The sequence below is a fragment of the Netta rufina genome (genome assembly GCF_964035555.1).
Source record: "Netta rufina genome assembly, chromosome: 10".
NCBI lineage: Eukaryota > Metazoa > Chordata > Aves > Anseriformes > Anatidae > Netta > Netta rufina.
Genome location: NC_140133.1, coordinates 8,110,952 through 8,138,416, shown reverse-complemented (window position 1 = coordinate 8,138,416; position 27,465 = coordinate 8,110,952). Strand labels below are relative to the sequence as shown.

Here is a 27,465-nt window from a genome sequence, read left to right as displayed (position 1 = left end):
GAAGAGATGAGGAGTTACAACTGGGCTTTTAATACAAAAAAAAAAAAAAAAAAACACTTCAACATATCAAGAGCAAATCTATGGAGTAAAATCCTTACCAATGACACTCTCTGTAAGTTGAAAAAGTTTAAGAGCATCAATCAACTATTTCAGAAGTCTGAAAGACATCTATGAATCTGATCAGTTCATTTTGGCTAACAGAAACATATGTGTTTATGCTTCACTTGCAAGGTTTCATTCCCGCCTTCTGTGAAGTGTAAAAAGACTTTTTTGTACTTGCACAGTGAACCAGTAAGGCCATTCAGCTGCGTAAAAGGAAAACATGATGCTGTTATTGGACAAACCATCTCTTGACAGCTTTACAGGTCAGTGAACTGAAGTGGTCAGTGAGTTGGACCGGATGAACTTTGAAGGTCCCTTCCAACTGAACTATTCTACTCTATTCAGTAAACATGCCTTTTCAGATGGGCTACATGTTGTTTATGAAGGGATTTAGACATTTTCTCTCTGACCTCTAGAGATGTTCTTGATTATTGTCATTAGTTCTCATATTTCTCCTGGATCCAGAAAGCTAGTGTTTGATGAGATCTATTCCAGAGAAAAATCTTATACACAAAGACTAATGCTGTTTTTAATACATACATGTATGTGAAAGTTCTTTCTCCATGCACAAAAGGAAGCATTGCCTACATTTTCACATATAAACCCGAGAGGAAAGAGGCAATTCCTTCACAAAAGCTAGGTCCAGGAAAGCCAACATTCCCAATACATGCACTCAGCAATACACACAACCTTGAGCTGTGATGGTACTGATGGCCAAAAATGTCAGTAACATGAACACACACCATAAATATACCTTTACAAAACAGCTTCTAGGGAAGCTTTGCTATTTAGTCTCTCAATTAACAATACAAGGAGATGCTTTGAGGAGAAAGAATTAACCTCATTTGCAATGGCCATTACTCTGTAACGAAATCCCAACCGAATGAAAGATAAACAGGACCCAATTAAAAAAGAAAAAAAAGTCTAAAGAAATTTACACAGTAGAAAAGTATAGGCTAACACATCCTCTCAAGATAAAAATAAACAAAACATTCTTGGCTATGACTAGAAATCAACAACAAAAATAGAATTTCTAAGAAATTTTCTATAGAAAATAAATAACAATGAATTACAGTGAAACTGCAGCTTCCAACATCACACTAGGGCTCTTTCAGGAGAAAGAAACAAGAGCAGAAAATGCATACTTATTCCTTGTGTTAGAAAAGCACTTCAAGAGCAAACCTTAATAGAGTAAACACTATGTAATTTTATAGGAAAAAAAAAAAAACAAAACACTAGAAATGTCTCTCTTGAGATAGCCTGCTTAAAATCTTTTTAAGAAAAAGAAAGGTGTTATTAAAGAGACAGGATGGTAAGCTATGCCACCTATCTTAGCATAAAATGGAGTTAAAATGCAGTAGATCACGTAACTGTCATGAACTACAGGCCTAGGACTGGTTTAGTTTCTTCCTGGATAGTATGCTGAAAACATACGTTAAAAAAAATGCAACTCATTTCAGCATGGTCTGGATGTATTGGATATGTTTTTGCTTTCTCCCAGGGAACAGAAAAGAAAACCCTGGAGCTTTTAAACAAATGTGAATCAGGATTATAATCCAAAAGCAGAAGCAAAAGGAAGAGACAACTGCTATGTCCACAAAAGCACTTTACAGCAGCATGACACACCTAGACAATCCCAGAGCACAAATGAAGCTCAGAGAAAAGTCCAGCTCTGACTCAGAAAGCTGTGTAACTGCAGCATCAGCACAGCTTTGCACCAGCTCCTCCCACCACCAGAAAGACTTGCAGCCTACGTTCATGTCCAATCAGACTCAAAGCCATCTGGGGAGATGGTTTAGCCACAGCCTCTGAAATAAAACTGAAAGGACATTTTTAAGGGAGGAGAACCCCGAGGAACATGAAATACAACCCCTTGCCCTGTAGATCAATGGGCTCTGGGAGAGCATTCAGGGAAGCATCACCTCATTTCCTCAGATAGAAAACTCTGTGCTTAGTATTTTTCACTTTCTTTTTCTTTTCTAAATACCATTTTTCCTCTCTTTGAAAGCAGTAAGATGCCTAAAACACAGTAACAGGGCACATAACTATCATATAAAAACAGTGACATACCTGTTCGTCAGAACCTCCAGAGGCAAAGAAGTCTCCCGCTCTTGAAAATGCTACACAGGTGGCTGGACCCTGTGAATAAGTTTAAAAGAAGTGTTTAAAAAAAAAAGTGGGGAAAAAAAAAAAAACAACGAAGTGTTACAAGCTCTATTTACTATACCTTTACAAAGTATTTCTCTTTTAATATCAGCAGGCTAAAGACCAAGTTTCAACTGCTCTTCTCTGTCAGGTAAACAGCCCACAATTAATGTGCTGAGCTTGCTGGCACTTATTGTTCCCCGTATTTTTGCCTGCAGTTTAAGATACTCACTCTTCAATACCAATAGCACTGAGACAGAGCGAGGAACAAGCCAAGTTTTACAGCTTCAGCCTTTCTCTTGTTCCCCTCAGTCATCCTCTTCCCTTTAGAATTAGCATTTCCTAATGCTCCTGTTCATCTTTTAAGAATTGGTGAAACAGAGTTTTGTTAAGCACAGACACCCAAAGGAAAGGTTCAAAGTAGAAAAGGAGGTTTACATACACAGACACACACAGTTCTGCATCAAATGGTGCACTGATAGACTATGAGAAGAAAAATACTCCAGCTACTGACAGTTCTGAGCATCACAAAACATAAGCCATTCCTCATAAAAACACAAGGTTTTTTAGAAATTGGAACCTGAAAGATGGAGTTACCACTCCCCAGACTGCCAAGCCTTCAGAGTTTGTCTTCCAAGCTCCTCTTCACACCATGATTATTAGAAACATGAATGAAAAACCCACTAAACCAAGATTTCCACATAACCATATAGCTCCAGGGACCAGAACGTCAAGAACTACCACAAAATCTTCAAGACCCTGACAGCACAAGACAACATATTTCACAGACCACTGTGTGCAATAGAATTGCCTTGGAAAAATCACATCTTTTCTCTGCACACTTTCCCAACAGCCTGTCTTTGAAAAATACGCAGCTGCCACTAAGGGACAGCATAACACGACTGATCAATAGGTGGGATGAGGTGCAAGAGATGAAAGACAATCAGTTCTATCATGAAGGAAAGGGATGTTTTCCTTCTCTTTGTTATTTTTTTTTTGTTGTTTTTAGTCACCACCTGCTCTCCTATGTATTTATAGGATATTCCATGCAAGCTACTCACTACAGAAGACCCAAGACTTAAAGCTCTTGTCGTTCCACTACGATGTAATTTCACAACATGCCTGACATGCTATCAGCCAAACCAATCACTTTGCATCAATTAATTTGGCCAAGGCTAGAGGCATTTCAAATCAAGGAATCTGTACAAGCAGAATAACCGAATGCACAAGACTCACAGCAGAATCCAATTCATCTTGGAGACTTGGTCGTCAAAAATCCACGAAGCACAAGATCATGGTTCTCAGCACAGGAGGAAGAAAAAGGCACGGTTTTCTGAGGAGCACTGGAAAGAAGAATAGGGGGCAGAAGAGTGGCAGACAGAGCAGCACAGCAGCACGAACAGGTACCTGCAGCACCACTGGAGAATGCAAGAAGCAGGCGGGCACTCCTTACACACAGTTGTTTGCCATTTTTAAGGGATGAGCTATGATCTATGCAGGCTTATGAGAGCTGTCATGCTGTTAAGTGAAATATAGAAGGCTGGCTTAAAACAGCTTTTCTCCTAATAGTTTTAGAGAACAGATGCAAGAATGAATGCATCCAGGATCGCTGTCATACAGCACAGGCACTGGCATTTTGAAGAAGCCTTGCACTTAAAAAAAAGTCATTTCTGAGAGACTTTAAATGGTACTGACTGCTAAAGCACTACTTGAGCAAAAGCATGCATCTCACACCATGCATTTATTTTAATGTATTTTCAACCTTTAAGCAAGCATGAAATGAAGGAGGAAGCACACAGGAAGGCTGAGGCAAGCATCTTCTGACATGCAGCTAAACAGAGCTGGGAAATCGATAAGTCTGTTTGAGCACAGGCACCACAGACAAACTATTCTGGTTAGAATAAACTGGCAAGGATCCAGACAGGAGGTTTTATGTCAACTGCTAAACCCACTGTCTTGCAGACTGTTCTAAGCTTCTCCTCACTCTACATCAAGTTACAAGGATGAACTGTTCTAATAAGAGTTCACATCTTCCCAAAGGGCATTGCACAGGAATCCCAGATCCAGCTTATTTCTGATTTCCCTTTATTCTTTACTTAAAAAAAAAAAAAATACTAAGAAGAACAAATGCATCACTATAAATCCTGAAGCTTGACAAATACGTAATGATTACATTCAGGACAAATGCCCAACTGTCATTGCAACGTCTGCCCTACAGTCCACTGTGCTTTCAAATGTGCTGGCACAAGATAATGCCAGTAATACTGTGTCTCAATGTGTTCGTGCCTGGTGTGAAGAGTTTTAGCCTCCTTAAAAAGCCACTAAGGTAATTCTATATTGTCATTTCACCTCAAGTAATTTCAAAAGGTTCCTGAAGCCTTCCATTAGGAAGATCTCGTTCTGGAGACATCTTGCCAGAATTGATTTTGTAGCAGCGATTTCAAAGTGCACGCACAATCATTAGTGTAACCAATGCTGTCTTGGATGATCAAGCTTAAATACTGCAGGTTTTTCCAGCAAGAGACTGCCATCACGCAGCCAAGACAAAACTTGCTTCTGGTGCCTTCTCCCACCCACTTCCTCCAACCATTCAGCTCTCTGACCACACCAGGAATGCAGAATCTCTAAAGTAAGTGGAAAAACGAGAGGCAAGGAAGCAGAACAAGGACATAGCCAGAGAACTGCACAGGGGTCAATACTGCTCAAAGATAAAGTTTTTTGAATGAAGTGGGAAATGTAGCAGAAGGGAACAATTTATGCTGTTGGTGCACTGTCAGGGTATCATACGCTGTATTTTAAAGAATTGGCCCCTGGAAATAAGGAAGTTGAGCTCTAACTAATAAACCAGAAAGGGTCAGGAGGGAAAGAAACCATTCAAGACCTTGCCTAAGACAAAATGTTCAGGAACAGGACAAAGTGTAGAACACTGGAAAAAAAGTAGTATATTTGTGAATTGTTTTTTAATCAGTCTTCCTATTTCAGTGCATTTAGTCAAAATTTTGCACAGTAAAAATCACATCAAAACAGGCACTGAACTGACTCCAAAGTCATGCCATTCTGAAGGGGGGGTTAAAAAAAAGAAAAAAGGAAGTAGAGCAGAACACATTCCTCCCAAAATAGAAACTGATATCAAAGGCTGAATGTGCCTTTCTAAGTTGAAAGAAGAGGAACAAACAAGTCGATAGACACAACACCCTCTCCAGATTTGCTGACATAAATTACGTGAAAAGTCTTTTTGATACAAGTACTTACAGCAATCCCCCCAGATATAACAGGTTTGCTATAGCAACATGCAAATAATAATTTGCCAAATATTTAAACTGTTAAATACTCTTTTAAATCAACTTTTTAAACAAACGTGAAAAAGTCACGCATAGTAAAAAAGCCAGTGATTAGGCATAGCCCAGCTTGCATTCATTCCAGGTAAGCATGGTGGAGATACAATATAGTTGTGATGCAGTCCTGGACAACAGGTACGTGGCTGGAGACTGAAGAATTTAAAGCTTACTTCAGATTTTTTTTCCTTTGAACTTACTGTCCGCATTAAAAATGACAAAAAGCAGCGGTTGCATATTCCTCTAGCCAAGCTGTAGGAAGAATTTTAGGCTTATTTCCCATGCAGCTAGAACATGCGGGGTGCAACCTTCTCGTAATGCCCTTAAGGTTCAGGAGCTCCCATTGCTGATACCAAGACACCAAGGCAGCAGTAGAAAACATTTTTATTTAGTCCTCAGGACACCAACAACATGAAAACTGTCAGCTTTTTGTGCACCTCAGAGTTTGAAATAATAGATTTTGGTGATACTGGGAGACAACTGAAGGAAGCCTGAGGAAAAGTACAAAGAGCAAAAAGTCATTCACTGGAATTGTTGAGTGGGAAGAATATCACCACCAATCAATATTCAACTCATCTCCTCCGGTAAGGGAGCAGCACCAGGAAGGGTAGAGACAAACCCCAGGAAGCCTTGAAAGGAACAAACATCTCACACAATGGATGCAGCAGAGAAACCTGGAAACACACACACTTACATGGAAAAAAAAAAAAAAAAGAAAGAAGAAAAAAAGAGAAAGCCATACAAAAGGAATGATAACGGGATCAAACCTAGTCCTTTGCAGACAAGATCCCAATGAACAAGATTTGGGCAAGATGAGACAGCCATAGCATGGTAGCTGAAGCTCCAGGTGCCATCCTACTTTCAGCTGCCTCCATTGGTATGAAAGGGCAGGCACAGCATCTTACACAATCTAATTTATGTGCAGACCACCACCAAGAGACAGCAACTACTTTTTCTTTTCTCACCTTTGTTTTCTCCCATTTCCTACAGATCGGGGCTAATGATCACCTGTCATTTATTGCTCTAGCAATCCATCTTGACCAGCTTATGCAAAACAAAGTGCAGCTTTGAGAAAAGATACTCTGAATTATTCTGAATGGCTTTAATGTAGTCTGCCTGCATTGTCTAAAGGGATGGTATCCGAAGGCAGGACAGAGAGGAACAGCTCTGAATGACTGGCAGGATGATGGTATCATCTGTAACAACTGACAAAAGCATGACAAGACACACCAGGACGAGCATCCCTGAAAACAAAAGCTTTCAAAAAGTGAAGCTAAACAACAGATCACTAAAGAAATACTGAAGAAAGAGGCCAGGAGTTTGGTTTGGATAAATGGAAATAAGCATGGAGCAGAGAGTCATACCTACATGCAGAACACAGGTAAATGGGTACACAATCACAGAAAAAGCCCTCTTGAAAGCTTTTCCTCCCCAGTAGAACCAGTAAAGGAAAGGGGACACGACTTCAAGAACAGCAGGGCCAACACTATCAATTTAAGTCAAGAGAGGACAGACTTCTGAGCTTCAGCTATGAGCAGAGCTAAGATTTTGGCTTTAGAGTAACAAGGAAAAAGAGCCAGGCTGGAACAGGTCCAGGATTAAACCAGAGGAAAGAAATTTAATGATCCATGTTCTTCAAGATGAAAGGAATAGCAGAGAGGTGGTTGGAGAGACAAGTGGGGTCAACAATGCTGGCAGAATTATTTAATCTTGTTATTATTTTTTTTAATCTGGGAGAAAATAATGTATACCAGACAAGAGCCAGATAGATTAAGGGAGATGCCAAGAGTGGGTACAAGGCATAACTGGGGGAAGTGAGTAACTTAATTCAAGGAGAGCTGCTTCTCCAGCTGCCACAGGGAAAAGAGGGAATGTACTACCCAGTACATTCATTCAAACTCTCTTGGAACAAATGAACTAATGCAATGAGGAAAAAGGAGATGTGAATGGTGCTGAGGTCTGAGGAGCAGATCAGAGGCAGCTAAATGCATGCTGGAATCCCAGGCATGAGATAATCAGTTCAAGGAATGAAAAATAAACAGGGCAGTCATTGCCACTGCTCACATTGCTTTCAACAGCTCCACAGCACGGGAGAAAGATGGCAAACAGATGGACCTGCAAAGGACAATGGGTAGAGGAGCAGGAGATGGAAAAAGTGATCAGGACAACTAGGAAAACACCAAGAGTGGGTGAGAAAACAGATAAATGCATTTGAGCATCAAACAGCATAGAGGGTCCAAGATGAAATGTTGACCATCTTATTGGTGTCATCAGCAGAGATCAGAGAAGAGAGTTCATTGAAGGCTGATTCAAATTAACAGGCCTTCTAGTAAGGAGAGAGCACTGAGCAAAAACCTCATGTTTAATGATAAACTTGCTTGCAGCAAGGAACACCCAGCTATGAAGGCCCACGGAAAAGGTGAAAGATGGGTCTGGAGAAGAAAGCTGAATTCAGGTAGGAAGGCAGAGCCAGGAAGAAGCAGAAGGGGCAGTAAAGGTAATAAAAGGTGACATCTAACACAGGTATTTCACAGCCTGGTACAGGATGCAATACATATCCTGCAGAAGAAGCATCAGACAGGAAAATCCAAATCTTAAAGAGATGAGCTAGGGAAAAAAATGGACAAAAAAAGTTATAAAAGCCAGGGATGCTTGTAGTCTTTTACAAACAGCATGGATATCCCAAAGACAACATGGAGAGAGGAGATGGTAATATATACTGGCAAATCAGGAGGTGCAGAGCAGAGTATTGTCCCCAAGTGGGTACAGGGTGGCAAAAGATAGAGGGCATGGAAAGAATCTGCATTCCACACGCTAAGAACAAGAGGGGGAAAAAAAAAGTTTAGCTACAGAAAAGTGGATTCCTGGAAACTGCACAGCGATGGTGACAGCACAAAGGAGAGAAAGGGAGAGGGAAAGAGAATTAAGGAGAAAAGGACAAAGGATGGAGGTGGTAATGGCAATAAAAGCCTTCCTCCATCACAAGTTAGGTGTGCTACAGCTTAGCACAGGGAAAAACAGTCCTGCTTCCCCAACATACTGGCACCTTGGAATTGCATCTCCAGCAGCTTTTCATTTCCTGAAAGCTTCAGTTAAAAAAACAAAACAAAACAAAACCACCTGCTCAGAAGATCTTGCCCTTAAGTGCTCAGCAAAGCAGAGAGCACTTATGCCACCCAGGTAGGTAGAATGCAGCTACTTCATGGTCCAAGTTAAGGTTGCTCGGAGAACTGTAACTTTGCATTTTCTGGCTTCCTATTTATAAATACAACCATGCAGATGTTTTCTAAATATTTACCAAGAACTTCCATCCATTCCACTACAGAAGTCGTCTGGAAAAGCTCCAATCAAACCATCCCAAAAGGCAGACAGCACCGTATACATACTTGCTCTTTTCCAGCAACTATCCAGAGGTGACTTACACCCCCCAAACATTCTGCTCCTCCACGATGATTCAGTACCAGAGGTGGACTTACATACCAACCCCGTGCCTCATCTGTATGGGCTTAGGCAATAGTACTTCACAGCCCCAAGCACTCCAGAACTAAAATATGCAGCACAGTTCAGAATGATATTCCACAGCTGCAAGATGTCAGCTCCAAGCTGCAAGCTCCCATCTCTAATGATCCTTCTGCTACACCACGGCCAGCTCCATTACAATTTTAAAAGACAGCAATGTAAACTTGGCAATCCTCCCTGTGTAAACTACAGCTAATCAGCTGGTAACAAAATCCTGGCGCTCCAGCAGTTGCGTCAGAGTATGTCTAAAGAACCTTAAGACTTTTTCCTTCAAGTGTCCGCTTGCATGCAGCCTTCCCAGAACAACATAACAGCAGTCAGCTGTCAGAATAAGAACTAAGGACCAGCACAGTCACCCACACAAAGTCACAACTCAAGAATGTCTTCAGAACAGGCTGTTCATTTGGTGACTAACCCACAACCCTCGCTTAAAAAGGCAAATCTACTTAATGACCAGAAAAATCCACCCCCACTTCATTTTTAGCCACTTTCAGATACTGGCAGAAATCACGGTGAGCTTGGAGGAAAAAGCCCTGAGTATCACGTAGCCCCCAGTTATATGCCAGAGGAGCAGCCAGCAGAGGAATCTACCCCAGTAGCTTCTGATGAAAGCACTGCACGTTGTCCCCGCGGGTTGGTTACTGTGAACAAAGCAAAGTTTATCACAAGCTTTAAGTGGAAAAGATTTATCTATAAAATTAGGCATTAAAACCCCCACAGCAATACAGCACATCAGCAGAGTGAATGCCAGCCCACAGGGCAATGCCAGGACTGGTTCTATACCCACCTCACCTTAATGTAATACCCTGAAAGAAGACCAGAAAGCACTGCCAGCCACTTTTATAACTCTACTTGTTTCCAGACTAACAGAGATATAATCCTAAAACGGCAACAACCCCTCAGCTGGGCTGCTGTCACAGTGCTTCCAGTGGCAGCTTGGTAACATCTGGCACTCTCTCCTGGTTATCTCACTGATAGGAAACAGTGTGGGGAACAAGAATGAGCTTTAACCCTACATCTGAACAGACAACTCAATAAACTGTTATTTTGCAGAAGTGCTGAGTTCAGTAGAGCATCAGTCTAAAGGGATTTCCTACTGCCTAATTCTGAACACTTTCATCACCAAAATCGATTTCAGATTCTCAAAGCAATTTTTTGTGCAACTGCACTCTGTGAGAGGTTTAGAAGGGAGGAAGGAATGGAAAGCAGGTTCAGCCTCTAACCAAACAATAACCAGCCACATCACTTTCTAAGAGAAGAATTAAAGGTATCAAGATCCACTGTCCCTCCAGACTTATCCTTTTCCAGAAAGCTACCTCCTAAGCACTTGCATAACCAACTAATGCAAGGGACAAATATGAAAATGAGATTAGGACAACAGGTAAAAGCCTTGCAGCCCTGTCTACACAGTCTAGTTTTGAAAATAAGAAAGTTTTATGCAGATGAGGCTTATGTGTTGGGATACTCAGTATTTATTATTTTCTTTGTATCTTTGTCTCATTCTTTTGAGCATTTAAACCCTTTAGTCAGTTTTATCAGATCTTGTCTTGAAGTAGAGTTTTAAGTATGAGACTGTTACTTTTACTCATTAAGATCATGAAAAAGAAGAGAAGTTTACTAATATATACTAATATATACTAATATATATAATAAGAGAGAAGTTGCAGAACAACTTCAACTTTTTTTTTTTAGGTATCAGACAATGCAATCACTAAACATGAAGCCACAAGAAGCCAGAATTATCAATTTTGCAGCTTACACATATGCCATTATTGACCAGAACCATGCCTCCAACAGCTTCAGGCTGTGATTTTCCCCAGCTAGTACTGATGGCTCAAAACAGCCTCAATAATAACAGAGGGACAGGTAGATTAGGAATGTCTGTTCTTTGTCCCTTTAGAAAGGGAATCTTTAAAACAGGTTTGCTTTTTCATGACTTTGAGCCCCACTTAATATGGACAATGAAATTAGGTTATTTATTTCCATTTACCATTTTAAAAGAGAGCTCCAAGCATTCATATAATAAACCTAACAAGCAACACATCCAGCAGCATAATACTAATAGGCCAATCAGTTAAACTTACCCAGCCAGCAGCATTTATCACCTTCAATTATTTAATTCAGTCAACTACCAAAATGGAAACGTGTGCCCAAATAACATCCCAAAATGCATCTCCTCCATGTTACCACTACTGTTTGCAAGTGTCCTGTCAGACAAACAGCATTTATGTTCACAACACGTCAGAAAGCCAAGTGCTGTTTGCACCTCTTTAGAGAAGGAGACAGTCTGAGCTGCAGTACAGAGACTACACGACAGGGTTAGAGTCTGGAGCACAGCACTGATGTGTCCCTTCAGTCTTAGGCTTGCATCCTCAGTGCTGAAGCTCCCTGTCTGTCTCGTTTCCTTATCCTCTCCACTCCTGCCTTATCTCCTTTCCTCCCCATATGCCTTCCCTCCGAAACACTGACCTCAAAGGTTTTCATTATTATCACTGTTATTATTTTAATAAGCAAGGAAGTTTTCAAAAGATTTTTGTATATGAAGGATGAAATCTAAGGCTCGAGCACAGATTTGCTCAGTACATTGTGGGTTTGTATGTCACTGTATGAAAGGCTTTTCCTCACCTGGTGACCATGAAGAGTATACAGAAGTCTTCCTTCCAGCAAGTCCAGAATTTTAAGAGTTGAATCATTGGAAGCAGTAACCAGGTAATTTCCAGAGGGGTGAAAGGAAAGACTGTTTACCACAGCATTGTGCACTAAGGATAGAAAAAATGTACACAAATAATCACCCAGACCAGTTTACATAAGCCCAAGGCAAAAGAATAAAATAAAGTACAAACACATTCCAATTTTCTGTTACAAAGTTTAACAGGAAAATTATCATGGGGGAAACATGCCACAAAAATCTTCAAAGCATTGGAGAACAAGGGCAGTATTCAAATTCTTGTAAAGATAGGTATAACTTTGCTGAAATGAGAAAGGAAGCTTTCCAATTCTTCTAAAAGATGTAAGACTACAAAAGCTTCAATTGTAGCCCTAAAATGTAACTACGTGCACAAGTGAACTATATGATTTTGTGACAGAGAATGCTAAAGAAAATGCTCTAGGAGGACAGTCAAACTACACTTTTATATTCAATAGAACATTAAACATCTATCAAATGTAGGACTTCCCCACTCCCCCCTAAAAAAACACCTTTCACAAAATAAGCTATTGTGCTTATTTATCTGTAAGAACATGCAGTACTTCACATATGCATGGCTTATGTGACACAGAACAGTAAAGCTATGCTTCAAGAGCATTTTAACTCTCCATTTGTTCTTAATTATACTGAACGCCCTCCAAATGTTCCATCTTGAATCTACTACTACTAACGCAGCCTCCCTTGACAAGCCCCACACTAAACTTATATTTTCTTAAGTCAGGTCTACTTTTCACATCCAAACTGCCTGCTAAAAATATTCACCCAAAATACAGTTTTAAAGACACCAGCACCACCTATCCCCCCCTTCCCCTGCATAGAACATATCTACTTTTCAAACTCTCAAACACTAGATACTTCAGCTTCAGTTCTTAGGAAATATCCTCCCAGATAGTTTAAAAAAAAAAGGAAACAAACAAAAAACCTTAACTCAACACATGTAACTTCTCATCAGTTATTCCTGAAGGTGAATATTGCCTGTAACAGGTCTCCCAGTATCCCTCCCACCCTTATATAGGAGAAAAAGTACATATTGAGCTTTTTATCCTTAAAGAGCACTTAAACACACTCCTTTGAAAATTTTATTCTGAGTAATTTATAACATTGCTCAGCCCTTTACTGTCTATATTCAGATGCAGGCAAGTTCATATTTTGTCAAGTAAAGCAAGTCCTAAAAGGAATCACACCAGAAACTGATCAAGATAAAGATACAACCTCTAAGCTCCAGACAGTGAATTAAGTATTTCTGGCTTTGCCAAAAAACTTTTCACAATGGCAAGAACTCACACAGGCTGTGGCCATGTAAGCAGTCGCAGCTTCTGTGCCCACGCAGTTCTTGGCTGCCATAAGCTCAGAGAAAACTTCATCTTCCTTCCACCAAACCAAAATTTCATTTATTCAAAATTCAGAATTTCATTTATTTCACCGATAGACCAGGCGCAGCATGAGGAAGAGTCTCCCACTGCCACAAACCTGCCCTTCCACCAGCCAAGCCCTAGAAAAATAACGGCCAGGTAAGGGACTGCTACTGGGCTCAGGCGTTACCTGCACAGGTCAGCTGCTGAAAATTGAGTCATGCCAACCTACTGAGGGGCTGAACATAACTGTCTTGAGCCTTGCAATACAGGCACTGGCTGCACAGAAGCAGTGACACCTCAGTAACCAGCAGGCAGAAAAAAAAAGGAAAAAGGCATGTACTTGAGACAGCCACAGTCCCAGAGACTGATGCCCATCGCCCAGCTCTGTCTGAAGTGTAGACACAGGTCAATTGCTCTTTTGAAACAGCAATGACAAAGCAGGTTAAAGCTGTTTCCGCAGCCACAAGTTGTGTGCAGGGCATCTCACCTGCATAGGAAGCAAAATCTTTAGGGAATAAATAGTGACCATTTTAACTATGTGGTTATTTGCTGTACAAAAATAGTTAGCATCAACTAGAGGAGCGAATAAAGCATCCATCTACTCTCCTATACAGTAAATGGGACCAGAGATCCTTTACTTTGCTAAAAAAACACACCATACAAGGAGTTTTACAGTTTGCATTCTACTTCCAACTTCCCTTTACAAATGTTACAGTTGGAACAAGCTCTGCTAACAGGAGCAACACAGCTGAAAGACATCGGTTTTAGAAAACAACCAAGCTTTAACATGCAAGAGCCAGTGGCAGGGATACTTATCTACTAACTCCTCAAAGCAATTTCATCTTTAAAATGGATTCCCTTGAAATCAGGCAGTGTGAGCCCATACAGAGGCAAGAGATGCCCTCTAGTGGGACAGCCACAAAACTAAATCAGATTCAGCCAGCAGGCATGTGCATAAACCCTTACAGGGCAGAGTCTACAAACACATCTCCATTCCATGTTACAAATGCACCAGCTTGAAGCCGCAAGTGCATGAAGTGCCTGCATACAACTCCCACTGCCGATTTAGATTTCTTTGGCTTTTATGGCTATTTCTAGCTCAAAATTTAGTACATGGTTAGGACTTACACTGTAGCTGTTAAAAACAACGCAGCAGGAAAAAATCGCTTCAATAGCAAGAGTGTCAGACTAAAATACAGAAAGGGTGGGTTATAGGGGAAATATACAATTCCAAGACAGAAATAAACCTGGCAGTCAAACCTGAACCACATTAGACTTGGACAATTTAATAGCAGTAAATGGAAAGCAAGAAGAAGTCATTACTGAGCCAAGCTATGCTGTGGCTGGAAACATGCACTGCAGATCTTGCCACTGCTGAGAAGCTGATAAAGTAGGTTGAAGGGCAGTCTGACACGATGTGGGTGTTTGAACATGGCACCTATTTTAGCAGCAAGACTTCAGAAAGGCACTTCCAAGTATTGATAAAGGTCACAAGTTAACAATACTTACTACACAAAGAATCACACTTTAGCATTCACAGAATCACAGAATGGCCAAGGTTTGGAAGGGACCTCCGAAGATCATCTAGTCCAACCCCCTGCTGAGCAGGATCACCCAAAGCACATTGTACAGGATGGCAGCCAGGTGGGTTTTGAAGATCTCCAGAGAAGGAGACTCCACAGCCTCTCTGGGCACCCTTTCCTGGTGTTCTGTCACCCTCCCAGTAAAGAATTGCCCTCTCATATTCAGCTGGAACCTCCTGCGCTTCAGTTTGTGCCCGTCGCCTCTTGTCCTGTCACTGGGCACAACTGAAAAGAGACCGGCTCCAGCGTCTTGACACCCTCCTCTCAGATACTGATACACATGGATGAGGTCTCCCCTCAGTCTCCTCTTTTCCAGGCTAAACACGCCCAGCTCTCTCAGCCTGTACGACACCTGCTCCAGTCCTCTCATCATCTTCGTAGCCCTCCTCTGGGCTCACTCCAGTAGTTCTGTGTCCCTCTTGTCCTGGGGAGCCCAGAACTGCACACAGCGCTCCAGGTGGGGCCTCACCAGGGCAGAGCAGAGGGGGAAGACTACCTCTCTTGACCTGCTGGCAACACTGGTGGCAATACTGGTGGCCTTCTTGGCCACAAGGGCACGTTGCTGGCTCACGGTCAGCCTGCAGCCCACCAGGACTCCTAGGTCCCTCTCTGCAGAGCTGCTCTCCAGCAGGGCAGCCCCCAGCCTGTCCTGGTGCTTGGGATTATTCCTTCCCCAGGTACAGGACCCTGCACTTGCCCTTATTGAACTCGATGAGGTTCCTCCTGGCCCGACCCTGAAGCCTGTCAAGGTCCCTCTGAATGGCAGCACAGCTCTCTGCGGTATCAGCCACTCTTCCCAGCTTCGTGTCGTCAGCAAACTTGCTGAGGGTGCACTCCGTCCACTGTCCAGGTCATTGCTGCATAAGTTGAACAATAGTGGAGCCAGTACTGACCCCTGGGGGACACAGCTAACTACAGGCCTTCAACTAGACTCTGTGCCACTGAGCACAACCCTCTGGGCTCTGCCATCCAGCCCATTATCAATCCACCTCATGGATTCATTGCTGGTATGTGGCCAGTACAAGGTACAATTACAATGACTTGAAACAACAGTCCTCAAAAGGCTTTATGTCCTCTACATTTGTTAATTTCCACTACATTTGTTAATTATCAGAACCAGAAGTGATTGTCCATAAGAATAACAGAATAAATAAAATAAAAATAATGTCACATGAGAGTTCAAGAAACTGAAGCAGGTTTAAAGTTGAAAGAGTTCAACACCCATTTGACCTGACTCTACAGGGGCAATACACTTGAGAGGACAACCTTCAGTTTAGAAGCCAGGATACGATCATATTCCTTATTCCTGTGCCTCCATTTTTTTTTTTAACCCAAGAAGAGAACTGTTTCAATAATGGTGGTGTCGCTATCAGTGCTTAAAGGTTTGATTAGATGACCATAATGATTTCCATCTATGTGCAAAGAACAGCCCACTACACACAGCAAAATTACTAAAGGATTCCAAAATGTGCAGACTGTTCCTAATCCTCACCAACTTCTTTTTGCAAAGCTTTTAGGTACTCTTTCACGGAATCCAGAGGACTTTCACAATGTTAGTGACTTCCCTGCAAATCATCTGTGTTTGCTCTGAGATGAGTAACTCCCACTACTCTTATGCACAAGACGAGTCTGTCTTACACAGGTCACTGAAGGAACACAAGAAGGAGCGCCCTGCTCCTTAAGCCACGATAACACTTTCTCTGCCTTTCTATTGTAATGGAAACTGAGGAACCTTCACTGAAAGACTATGCAAATTCTTTCATTGACCTGTGAGTAAAGGGATACATAGACAAAAGCACTTTGAAAAACAATCAGTTAAATAAAGTCAGGAGGTCCAACTGTTTTAATTTAAAGTTCAGTTTTTGCCTTTTAATTTGTGAAGTTAGCAGAAATCAACTGCAAAAATATTTTACTATTTTGCCTTTTCTGCCTGGCATTCACCTGTGAGGCTGTAGCAGCAGGAACTGACGCTATCTGGCGTGGATTGCAGAAAGAACAGAATACTGAGCTCCAGTCCCCTGTTTTCGATCCGCTTGACTATTGCGTGCCAGAAGTGGTCCTCACAAAAGCTAACAAAATTAAGTTCGATGCACTATTTGTATTGACGACAGTGCTTCAGAACGTATGGATTGCTGAGCTTGCAGGAATCGGAAAGGACCTACTTTCCCTACTAATGGCCACACTGATCAGTTTGACAAGAACAGGCAATAGGAGGAGATGCCATTTTGAAAGTAAGGATTAAAAAACAACAAAAAACTAGACTCCTAAATATAAAGCTACTCCAAGGACAAACTAGCCTGTTAAAGGTGTAACAAGGTCAAAAACAACTCTGGAAGATGAAAACCAAAAGGAGATACCGGAGAAGGAACTGTAAACATGTATCATGGTCTAGAACTGCAATGTATTGATTTTCATTTTCCTTCTTTTGTTAACTTTCCATAATTTTCTCATGAAAAACTTAAATTTTTGCTTTGCTGGAATGCACTGGATTTCTCTCACAGACTTACTTGATGGCAAAGGCCACATTCTTTCTACTGCACTTTATTTCCTCAAGAACAGTAAATAAAAGCCAAGTGGAATTGCAAGTAACACCTATGCACACCTACAATATGAGACAATTTCAGTTCTGGGGCTTTTTTGCCTTTTTTTATGGTGGGCAGAAAAGGAAAAATCAGAACAGAGGCATCTCTCATCAATTTGCAGGAATCAGTCTTGGAGCTAATACAAAGCAAAGCATGAGGTTTGGTGAAGAAAGGCTTCCCTGGGTACAGCTAAGCCAATGCCCTTCTGGAAAAACAGCAGGTGAGGAGAGAGAGTGCTGGGGCTTCAGAGCAATCCATATTAAAACATGGAATGGTCAGGTTTTTCAAAGATCTTAACTTGCCTTGATAATGTTGAAGAAGTCTATTCATCCTAACATCCCACACCTTCACTGTGTTATCTGTACCAGCTGCAGCAATGCATGTACCACTGGGATGAAAATCCACATGATTCACAAACCTGTAAATTGCAGTTAAATCCAACTGTTTATATTTAATTCTTGCTGAAGATCAGAAAGGTATTTTCAAGAAGGGAAACTACATCGTGATGCACTGAACATTAAAGAAAGGAGAAAATGTAAAAATTCATACTGGCAAACTTCTCTCAAGACCTTACTTATAACCCCAAGCAGACTGCAGGACCATATCTAAGCACACCTGTCTTCAAAGTTTTGCATAACATCTGTGTGTAGGAGCTGTAGATACAAGCCTCTGGAAATTTGATGGATCCAGTTGTGGAATATTTTAAAGTGTAAAGGTCTGCATAACACATGCCCTTTACTAAATTAACAGGATTTCTAGATTGGCATATGCAAGAATGGAACACAGATTCTCCCCCCCTGCCCTTTATTATTCTTAACTAATTTTGAGATACAACTTACTGAATTTACTACTGTGCTTACTGAACTTACTAGAAAAAAATAATGCTGCCTGAATTTGTCTTAATATAATTGTTTGTTACCTGGAAAGAACATAAATTTGTACTTGAATTTTCAATACAGCAAGAAGCTAGGCAGAGTCCCACCTCAGTACTCTAAAGACTCATTTTGTATTTCTGGACAAATTAACTTTTGCTGCAGCTCAACATTTTGTGTGAAAAAAAAATTCTTGATTCCACAACTGAATAGAACAGGATTTTTTTGAGCAACTCTTTGGCATTCTGAGGATGAAAGAAAGCATAGAAGTACCAATTTGCCAGCACACTTTTACTTAATTTACTTCTTCAACTCAGAATACAATTAAAAAAAAAAAAAAAACCAAACAAACAACAAAACACTTGACAAGTCTGGAAGAAAACAATAATTTAAAGATCTTCAAAAATAAGTTTCTCTGTTCTTATTATTTAAGGCCTGACATATTGGACAGTTATTGAAACATAACCCTTCGTGTTCCAACCTGGACAATGTATAACAAGATCAAAGCAATTCTGGAAGCTTTTTGCACCTCGTCTGCTGCTTGCTGCTTTTGAAATAGGTGCTAATCATTTTTTAGGAGGTAGAAATGATTGCCAGGACAAGAATCTCTGACTGCTGTGACAAAAACAGGTGTACAGTCACCACACACCCCAGTTGAGCCATCACTACAGGGCTGGTCCCTGTGCCCTGGCAGTTACTTACCCCCCATGCTCACAGAAGGAATGTATACATTCTCTGCTGGTTTTATCCCACAGTTTGACAGTTTTATCATCACTGGCTGATACAATCAAGCGTCCATCTGGAGAGAATCTAGGAAAAGAGTAACAGCAATTAAGAAGTGTCCCCACACAAAAAGTACACACGGTCAACTGGATTTGGCCAGCTGTCAGGGCACATCCATAAACACACCTGACTCTTCAAGAAGTCACACAGACATCAATGAGACTAAAAATACAGTTGTGACAGGTTGAGGAAAAAGGTAACCCATAATTCCACAAACTGTCCCTAATTCCATAAGCGTGTAAAATAATCCTCAGGAAAGTCTCCAGTCTGACTTAAGATCTCCTGTCCTACCTGTTTTAATTAAAGAGTATCTCAAGTTGTTTCTTTACCCCAATTCAAAACAACTCCTACATTTGCCACAAGTACTAACAGCAATGTGATTACTCCCATTGGAGCAGCTCTTAGAGGAGAAGCTTCATCATTCTAATGCCTCAGGTGAATGTACATCATTCAGCTAAAAATTTCATTACAAGAGAACCAAGATCAATGTACCTCTTTCAGAGGCGTAAATATTACAGGATCAGAACTTGAGTTTCTAACTGGAAAACATCACATATACCAGAAAAATATTCCTTCTATTGTACTGTGGGCATCTGTAATTCTGTCAGTCACTGTCACAATCACTTTCATGAACTCTAATGCAAGAATCACCTTTAGAGACATTGGCTTTATCCTTAATACATACATCCATAAAAATTCTTCAGAACAACAGAGATGGATCGTGGAAAACTGAATTTTTGAGACAGTTATAAGGAAATAATGTATTTATAATGGCAACCCTTTCAGCGTTTTCTGTACTTGCTTGTTATTTACAGGAACTATAAAGATACCATTAGCTGATCCTCGCGAATGTCTACAATGAATAACCTGACATACTAAAATGCTTGCTGATGATTATCTTTATGTACTTGGAATGTTCTCCTTAACCAAACTATGGAAGGAGCACGTGTGATCATTTTTGAATAGAGCCATGACAAGTAACTAAGCTGCGGTAACTATAATCTCTCATTTTGCCTTCTTTAGTAACTTCAAGATGCAAAAGGGAGGTAGAAGTGAAACATGGAACTAAGCAATAAAGCCTCTGCTTGACAAAGGTTATTAAAGAAATATAAAATGGGTACACAACTGCTATCTAAGGCATTTCTCTGCATGTTACCAATTTTTCTTTGCACGCTACCAATTTATTTCAGTCACTGGACACATATGAATCATCCTAAATAGTTACACAAGACCATGATGCTAAATCTCTACCCTGAAGGATAAATTACCATCACTATTTGCCAGAAAGTCACTTACCTGGCACAGCGAACCCAGTTTATATGCTGACTAAGTGAGAACAGAAACTTCTGCCTGTGAACTGTCCACACTTTGACTGTTTTGTCATCAGAAGCTGTAACCAAGGACTGGCCATCGCTGGAGAAATGAACGCTTCTCACAGTTGCTGTATGAGCCCTGAATACGGTAGATTCACCTTTGCTACACAGAAGGAAAGGACACTTTAGAACTGCACAACATGACAGCAAAGACATTGCATACCTGCGAACATGAAGCTTCTGTACGGCTATGCAGTGCTATTAACCATTATTTCAGGTCAAGGGGGGATGGTTTTCAACTAAAAGAGGGGAGATTTAGATTAAACATCAGGAGGAAATTCTTCACGCAGAGGGTGGTGAGGCACCAGCACAGGCTGCCCAGAGAAGCTGTGGATGCCCCATCCCTGGAGGTGTTCAAGACCAGGCTGGAAGAGGCCTGGGCAACCTGATCTAGTGGGTGGCGTCCCTGCTCATGGTGGGGGGGATGGAATTAGATGGTCTTTAAGGTCCCTTCCAATCCATTAGGATCACAGAATCCTTTCTATGATATCCATGAGAACTGCATATGTTGACATTAGGGAGAGATCATTGACCAACCCCAGACAAATTCATGAGCTGAACAGAACACAAAGCTAAAATCAGTTTTCTACCTCAATACTGGAACCCAATCCAACTTGAAACAACTTACATGGCCTAGAAAGGGGCATGAATGCTGTTAATTTGTGCAACTATTTAAAACGTTTACAGAAACATCACTATAGATGAAGAGGCTGAGATTCTGTACTGTTACTAATTCCCTCACTGCAATGCAGATGAGAAGAAAGGTGCCTTCACAGTTCACATAGACAGTGCCAAGAAGGCAGCAACCACCTCACATCTGTTACTGCAGTGGCCCATGCTCCAGCTGACAGCTCTGGATGTAGCATCACAGGAGAAACAACAGGAGTAAATGCAGAATGCCTGACATTGGACAACACTGAGTAATGCTACTATTAACGCAGTCAGGCTGGACAAAAGACAAGGTATCACTAATTCCTTCAGACTTTCCAAATAAATGAAAGAGGTATTTTTCTGGCAAATAAACATGAGGCAGAGTGCAACATATTTCAGATCCAATAGGAATATTTTGGACCAAGAGTCCCGCATGTGCACAATATATACTGTGCTACAAAGAGTGCAATATTTACAAACAGAAGAGGATGGAGAGACATATTTTACTCTCTTTTCCTTCGGTATCTAATAGCCTAGCTTTGTACTGTGGCTTCAGGAAAACTGCATTCTGTTGCTATACGCTGAGTTCCGTAGCACTAGTGAAGCCAAAAACGTAGAAAGTCAAAATCCTATATGCCTTCCAGAAACATTCTCTCCCTTTTCAGAAAAGTCAGAGCTCCCAAGTTTTATTTGATCCTTATTTACCAGGAGGCAAAGAACAGCAATGGTTATTTCTTTATGAAGTTTTCTTTTTGTTTAAAACCACAAAACATCTCCAGATCTGATAAAATCTCATAGCAGAAACATGAAACTGTAAAATTCTGTCAACATGACTTATCAAAAAAAAACAAATCCCAAACAAATCAATACAGCAGGGTAGCATTAACTCAATAATGTATCACCCTTGAAAGGGACTACAAGGTTTCCAATTCTTTAAAAAGGAGCTCCTGACCCACAAATAGGCGATGCTATAGCTTTTCCTTCCCCTTTAATGACCCTTACAGTTACAAACCTGACTCAACCTGGACGCCTCTTGCTTTAGTTGTGTCTAAAGCAGGTAAATTGACAAAGAACACCAAGAAAGCACAGATTAAATCTACCATGTACCAAAGTATTTCACAACTGGTGTAACAATAGTTTCCTTTCCATGCTGTCCCTTTTCTGACATGACAACCACAGACAAAGTTTAGACCACAGGATCATATCCCTAAACAACTGAGATAGCATCACTGAAGTTCACTTCTCCCATTACATCCCAGTCCTTTCTATTTATATGTTAGTTTCTGAGAAATTTAACAAGCTTGCGCTAATTGTCCTTCTGGGAGGTTTCAACTTCCCAGACATGAAGTAGGACTATCATAGTGCTGCAACAAGCAAGTCTGGGAAATTTCCTAAAGCATGCTGAAGATAATTTCCCATCCAAGGCCTGACTGAGCCAACTGGGAAAGGTGCCCTCATGGATCTGTTGTTTGAGAACAGAGAAGGCCTTTGTGGGAGATGAAATGGTAGGTAGCTGTCTTGGTCATGGTGATCATGAAATAATTGAATTCAAAAATGTTGGTGTAATTAGGAAAAGAGATCAGCAGAATTGCTGCCCTGGATTTAAGACCACAAACTTGAAGCTACTCAGGGAGCTAGTTAGCAAGCTAGTAACCTTTACCCTGCTCACAGAAAAGGTATCTCCATCACCAGACCACAGCTTGTGTCTAAACATCTTGCTTAACACTGGCAGAGGAGCAAAGGATCGATTTGCTAGAAGAGACAGACAGGTGGGGGGAAGGAAAAAAATCTAACAGCTCACCACTGATGGGTAACATTAATGACTTGTTATATTAACATAGGAAAAAAATACTGATTTTAAGCTTTGTAAGGGACTTCAGTTTCATTTCCAATGCCATTTCAAGACTGAAATACCTCTCCTCTGTCCATGCTGCTCCATAAAATGGTTCTTTCTTCAGGCCTAGAGCTGAAAAATTGCACTCAAGAAGCAGGGAAAAACCCTAAGCCATAATTAAACATAAAGAGAGACATGGTGGTAAGAAATACTTACACACTGGGAACCCACAAACGCACTGTTTTGTCTCTGGATCCTGAAGCTACTAGGTGGCCAGAAGGGGAAAACTGAACACACATCACCGCATCTTTGTGGCCCACAAAGCGATAGGCTCTCATCTGAGGTCTCATACTCCAGATCATCAGACACGAGTCCATTGAGCCACTTGCTGAATTGAAAAGAAAAGAAAAGAAAAAATAATTTGCATTAATTCTCCTCCAGTTACAATGAAACCACCTTTCACACACAGTTCACCATCACAGTTTCCAACAGTCTCAGGCACACCATCCTTTAAATTTCACTGATGTATTGCATACTCTGTATTTCATTAGCAATTCATACAAAGTCATGCATTGGCTTGCAAACACATGCCAGCATTGCCTTAGCAAAGAGAAAAAATACTAGATGGCAAGTCTCAGAAACCACGACAGTAAAAATAGCCCTTCAAAACAGTTTAATGCCTAAATAATAGAAAACTTTGTAGGTTTTCCACAGGCTAGGACAGAGTATATGTCTTAGCCTGCCAACAAACCCAGGCTGCATCTATCTCTTCCCAAGCAGGACATATCTGCAGGGAGATCTCAGGATATTCCTAAAAAAATATCAGTTTGATGCTAGGTTCTGATATGGATGTAACGTAATTACAAGAAGATTCCAGGTCATTAGCATTAAGGCAAATAACAAATAGCTTTTGCTGGAAATGTCCTTTCACTTCACAGTCATTCCAACTGCAACAAAAAGACAACGTTTACCTGCAATTGATCCAGGATTAATACATGCCTCTTTCATACAGAATCATGTCCCTTAAAGGGAAACAAAAAACCTTACAAAAACAACAGTTGAACTCATAAAGATTCAGGCAAAACCTTTTCTTAGGGATACTAAGGTTTAAGGGGGGACAATTGTGTAAAAGTAGATTGAGCATACAGCCTAGTATCAAAAGATTAAAACTTTAATCATGGTTTTACTAAGTCATTGTCTGGCAAAAATATTAAGTTGAAATAACACATCTTTTCCAGGACTAATATAAAAAATATACGGCAAATAATGCACTGACATCTCAATTAAGCATTTTAATCGAATACTCCTTGGGACTGGTTAGCAATAACTATCCTAACCAGACTCGGCAAACAATCTAATGGAATAAAAAGACCTTAGTCCTTTAGGTTTGGCAGGCTGATTTGGGGCAGCAAAGGGAGGGAGGGAGGAAAATCTCTCAGTAGTCAAGTACACCACTGACCCAACAGTATCTAAAAAAGAAAAATCCTTAGAATTCCTTCCCCTTCTAACCTGATCTCATTTACTAAAAAATATCAAGAGTAACTCTTTCACAGTTGGATGAGGCAAAGGCTCAAGCACTACTTCTGGAAAGATGGTAAAAAGCAACACTAAGTTACATTCAGAGCAGCCTTACTAAACAAAGATCTGCACTGACTAGATAAAGTTTTAGGGAAATGCAAATAGAATCAGAGAGGGGAGAGGAGAACAGCAGAAGGATGGTCCAAGATGGGTTTGAGTAATTTTCATTTTCTTGCAACCTCCCAAGTGTTCTGCAGGTTGCAAGGTCCAGAACTTATTACAAGCAGCCCATGGCTACCTAACAGATTGCTGTATTTCTATTTACTCCTGTCTGCTGTGCCCACCGCCTACCAGATACAATCATTTCTGATATATCTTCTCCGTGAGTCAAAGCACTGTTCTCACAGATGGACCAACAGCTTCATCAAGAGTCAAAACCCCTATCAGTTCCTACTGAAAGCATACACAGTGAGCTACTGAATAGCAGGTAGGAAACAAGCCTTGATGTAAACACAGGCAAGCGTCTAAATAGGAGAAATAAAAGACGGAGGAGGAAAGATACTTGTGCAGGGAAAAAAAAAAAAAAAAAAAAAAGAGAGAGAAATAAGGTTTTACTTTATGTTCACTGCATTGTAAAACAAAGCACCTGCACAATGGTAGGCAACAGCAGATGATCCTAAAGCTCTAGTAGGATGCACACAACTTGTCACCACCATGGTTCAACTACAGAATTTTTAAAGGCACATGTAAATACTCATCCTAAAACTCCCACAAATCTCTTCATCACAAAACTAAGTAATTTTAATGCTCAGGACCTCCAAGGCTCTCCTCACACAGCTAAAGGAGAGAAACTCATTACTGGGCCATGAGAACACAGAGCGTATTTACCCAGTTGTTTCTTATTGAGGCTGAAGTCCACACTAGTGACAGCATCTCTGTGGCCTTTGAAGTGTCTCTCCAGGGACGGATCTTCCTAGAAGACAATAACGTTCAGACACGATAGATGAAGCATCTTCACACAACAAAACCGTTTTATTTCCATGACAGGCTAGCCAAGCTCCACATCCACCCCATTAAAGCCTGCCAGAGGTACGAACATTTTGCAATGCAAAACACACAAACGCTGTGCTCCCCCGGCACCCCCCGCCCCCAAAGGCCAGGAATCCCCCCCCTGAACCCAGCCCCAGCCCGGCGCGGCCCTAGGGACTCTCCCCGCCCTCCACCACGATGCCTCCGGCCGGATCCCGAGCCCCCGGCCCCGGCCCCGGCCCCGGCCCCGGCCCCTCACCGGCCCGGCCGCCGCCATGCCGCCCGTTCGCGCCCCGTAGCAACGGCACCGCCGGCAGCAAGGCGCCGGGACGAGCGCCGCCGGGCGGCCGGGAGGGCGGCGAGGCCCTCGGCCTTTCCTCCGGTTCCGTGTTCCTGAGGTGATGCCTGCTCCCCCCTGGGCCTGCTCGAAGAGAAAAAGCCCAGAGAAAAAGCCCCGAAGGCCGCCTGGCAGCCCCAGCGGGAGCAGTGGCGAGCAAGCACCCAGTCACCCAGTCACAAGCACCCAGCCCCGCGAGCCCCGCACGGGCTCCAGGTGCCCCTCCGGAACGGCACGGCACTGCCAAATGTTTGCTTGGCGGTGTGCTGAGAGGCAAAACTGCACATAATTCTCTTCTCAGTGTTTTACAGACTCATTTTTTAGGCTGTCCAATGTGACAGCCCTCCCTCCTGACCATCCAGGCCAGCAGTGTTGACAGTGTGCCTGCTCCGCTTCATCGCTTCTGCTTCACTCATAAATAAAGAGCATTTGCTCGCTCAGGGGCCATATAAGTTAAAGCTGTTTCTTTGTTGTCTTTTTGTTCCGTTTTGTTTGTTTAATTGGGGGAGGAGCGGAGGAAAGCTTCTTTACTGAGACTCCCATATTAAGACTCCCACAACGGGGCGAAAGAAGCATTGATTTAGCAGAATAGGTTAACTTGTCAATTAAAAAAAAAGAAAAAAAAGGAAAAAAAAAAAAAAAAAAAGGATGGAGATCGATAGAGGAATGAATTGCTAAATATAAACTTAAGTGGCGCGGGAATGGCTGCTGCTGACAGGAACGTGGACGATTTTATTATAAGATGCAACACGGACTTTTTCAATGACAAAACCTTTTTTGAGAGGAACACCCCTTCTTTCACATTCCAAAATCCTCACGCTTGTTGAGGGGTCCTGAATTTTAGGGTCCAAAGCCTCCTTACCGGGTCCAAGCACGTATATGGAGGGAGCAAAGAATCGCTGTAGGATCCAGACCCTGAGCTGCAGAGTCCAAATGCCCAGGTTTCGGCTCCAAAGCCTGACCTGGAGGTACAAGTTCCCCTTTGCTGCTCTCACCCTTTTCCCCCAGCCACCCTTGGATCTTTCACCAGTCCAAGCCTCATTATTAGGACCCACTGTGGGTTCTTTTTAGGCTCCAAATCCCTATTTTCAGGGTCAAGAACCTCCACATGGTATCCAAAATCATCTTCTGATTGCCTAAACCCTCCATTTTCAGGACCGGGGGCACCATTTAAAGGACCAAGTGCTTTTGGTCAGACCCCTGACACCTGCTTCTGGATCCAAAGCTAGATTTTCCTTGCTTCAAGCCACACTCTTACTAACCAGACAGCCATTTTTACAGCACAATGCCCTATATTGCGGTCCACACTTTCATTCTAAGGTACAAAGCGGCCCTTTTAGATGGCGAGGCCTTATTTGAGAGGAACAACCCTGCTTTCAAATTCCCAAATCCTCATCCTAGGAGCCAAGGAGCCCTCCACAGCGCAGTGCAGCCAGTGGGGATGCAACGGGCTTTTTATCACTTACACCCTCTGTTTTTGGATGCAGGCATTTTTTTCAGACCTCAGCATCACATCTTAGGGCAGAAAGCCTCTTCCTGGGGCTCCAAAGCCTTGTTTGAAAGGATAACCCCTCCTTGTTAGTGGCTTTTTCTTGCTTCCACGTCAATGTCGTGGACCAGGCGGCCACTTCCAAGGAACACTTCCCCGTGTTTAGGGTCCCCGATGTTATTCTCATTTCGTCTGCCCACTGCAGGGCCCAGGCAGCGTCTCCGGAACCGGGAGCAGGGCCTCTGGGGCGG

At 41.8% G+C, this 27,465-nt stretch overlaps 1 protein-coding gene across 1 annotated transcript in view; it reads right to left on the bottom strand.

Annotated features, from left to right (window-relative positions):
* Positions 1-25,688, bottom strand: part of POC1A (POC1 centriolar protein A) — a 54,912-nt gene extending 29,224 nt beyond the window's left edge. The window contains exons 1-8 of the mRNA XM_084292998.1: positions 25,648-25,688; positions 25,248-25,332; positions 23,058-23,229; positions 20,280-20,459; positions 18,903-19,010; positions 17,631-17,746; positions 11,727-11,860; positions 2,173-2,241 (exon numbers count right to left, since the gene is read on the bottom strand). Of these exons, the coding sequence (XP_084149124.1) occupies positions 2,173-2,241; positions 11,727-11,860; positions 17,631-17,746; positions 18,903-19,010; positions 20,280-20,459; positions 23,058-23,229; positions 25,248-25,332; positions 25,648-25,665 (882 nt within the window). The 5' untranslated portion in view covers positions 25,666-25,688. The remainder of the gene's footprint in view (positions 1-2,172; positions 2,242-11,726; positions 11,861-17,630; positions 17,747-18,902; positions 19,011-20,279; positions 20,460-23,057; positions 23,230-25,247; positions 25,333-25,647) is intronic.
* Positions 25,689-27,465: the final 1,777 nt, after the last annotated feature.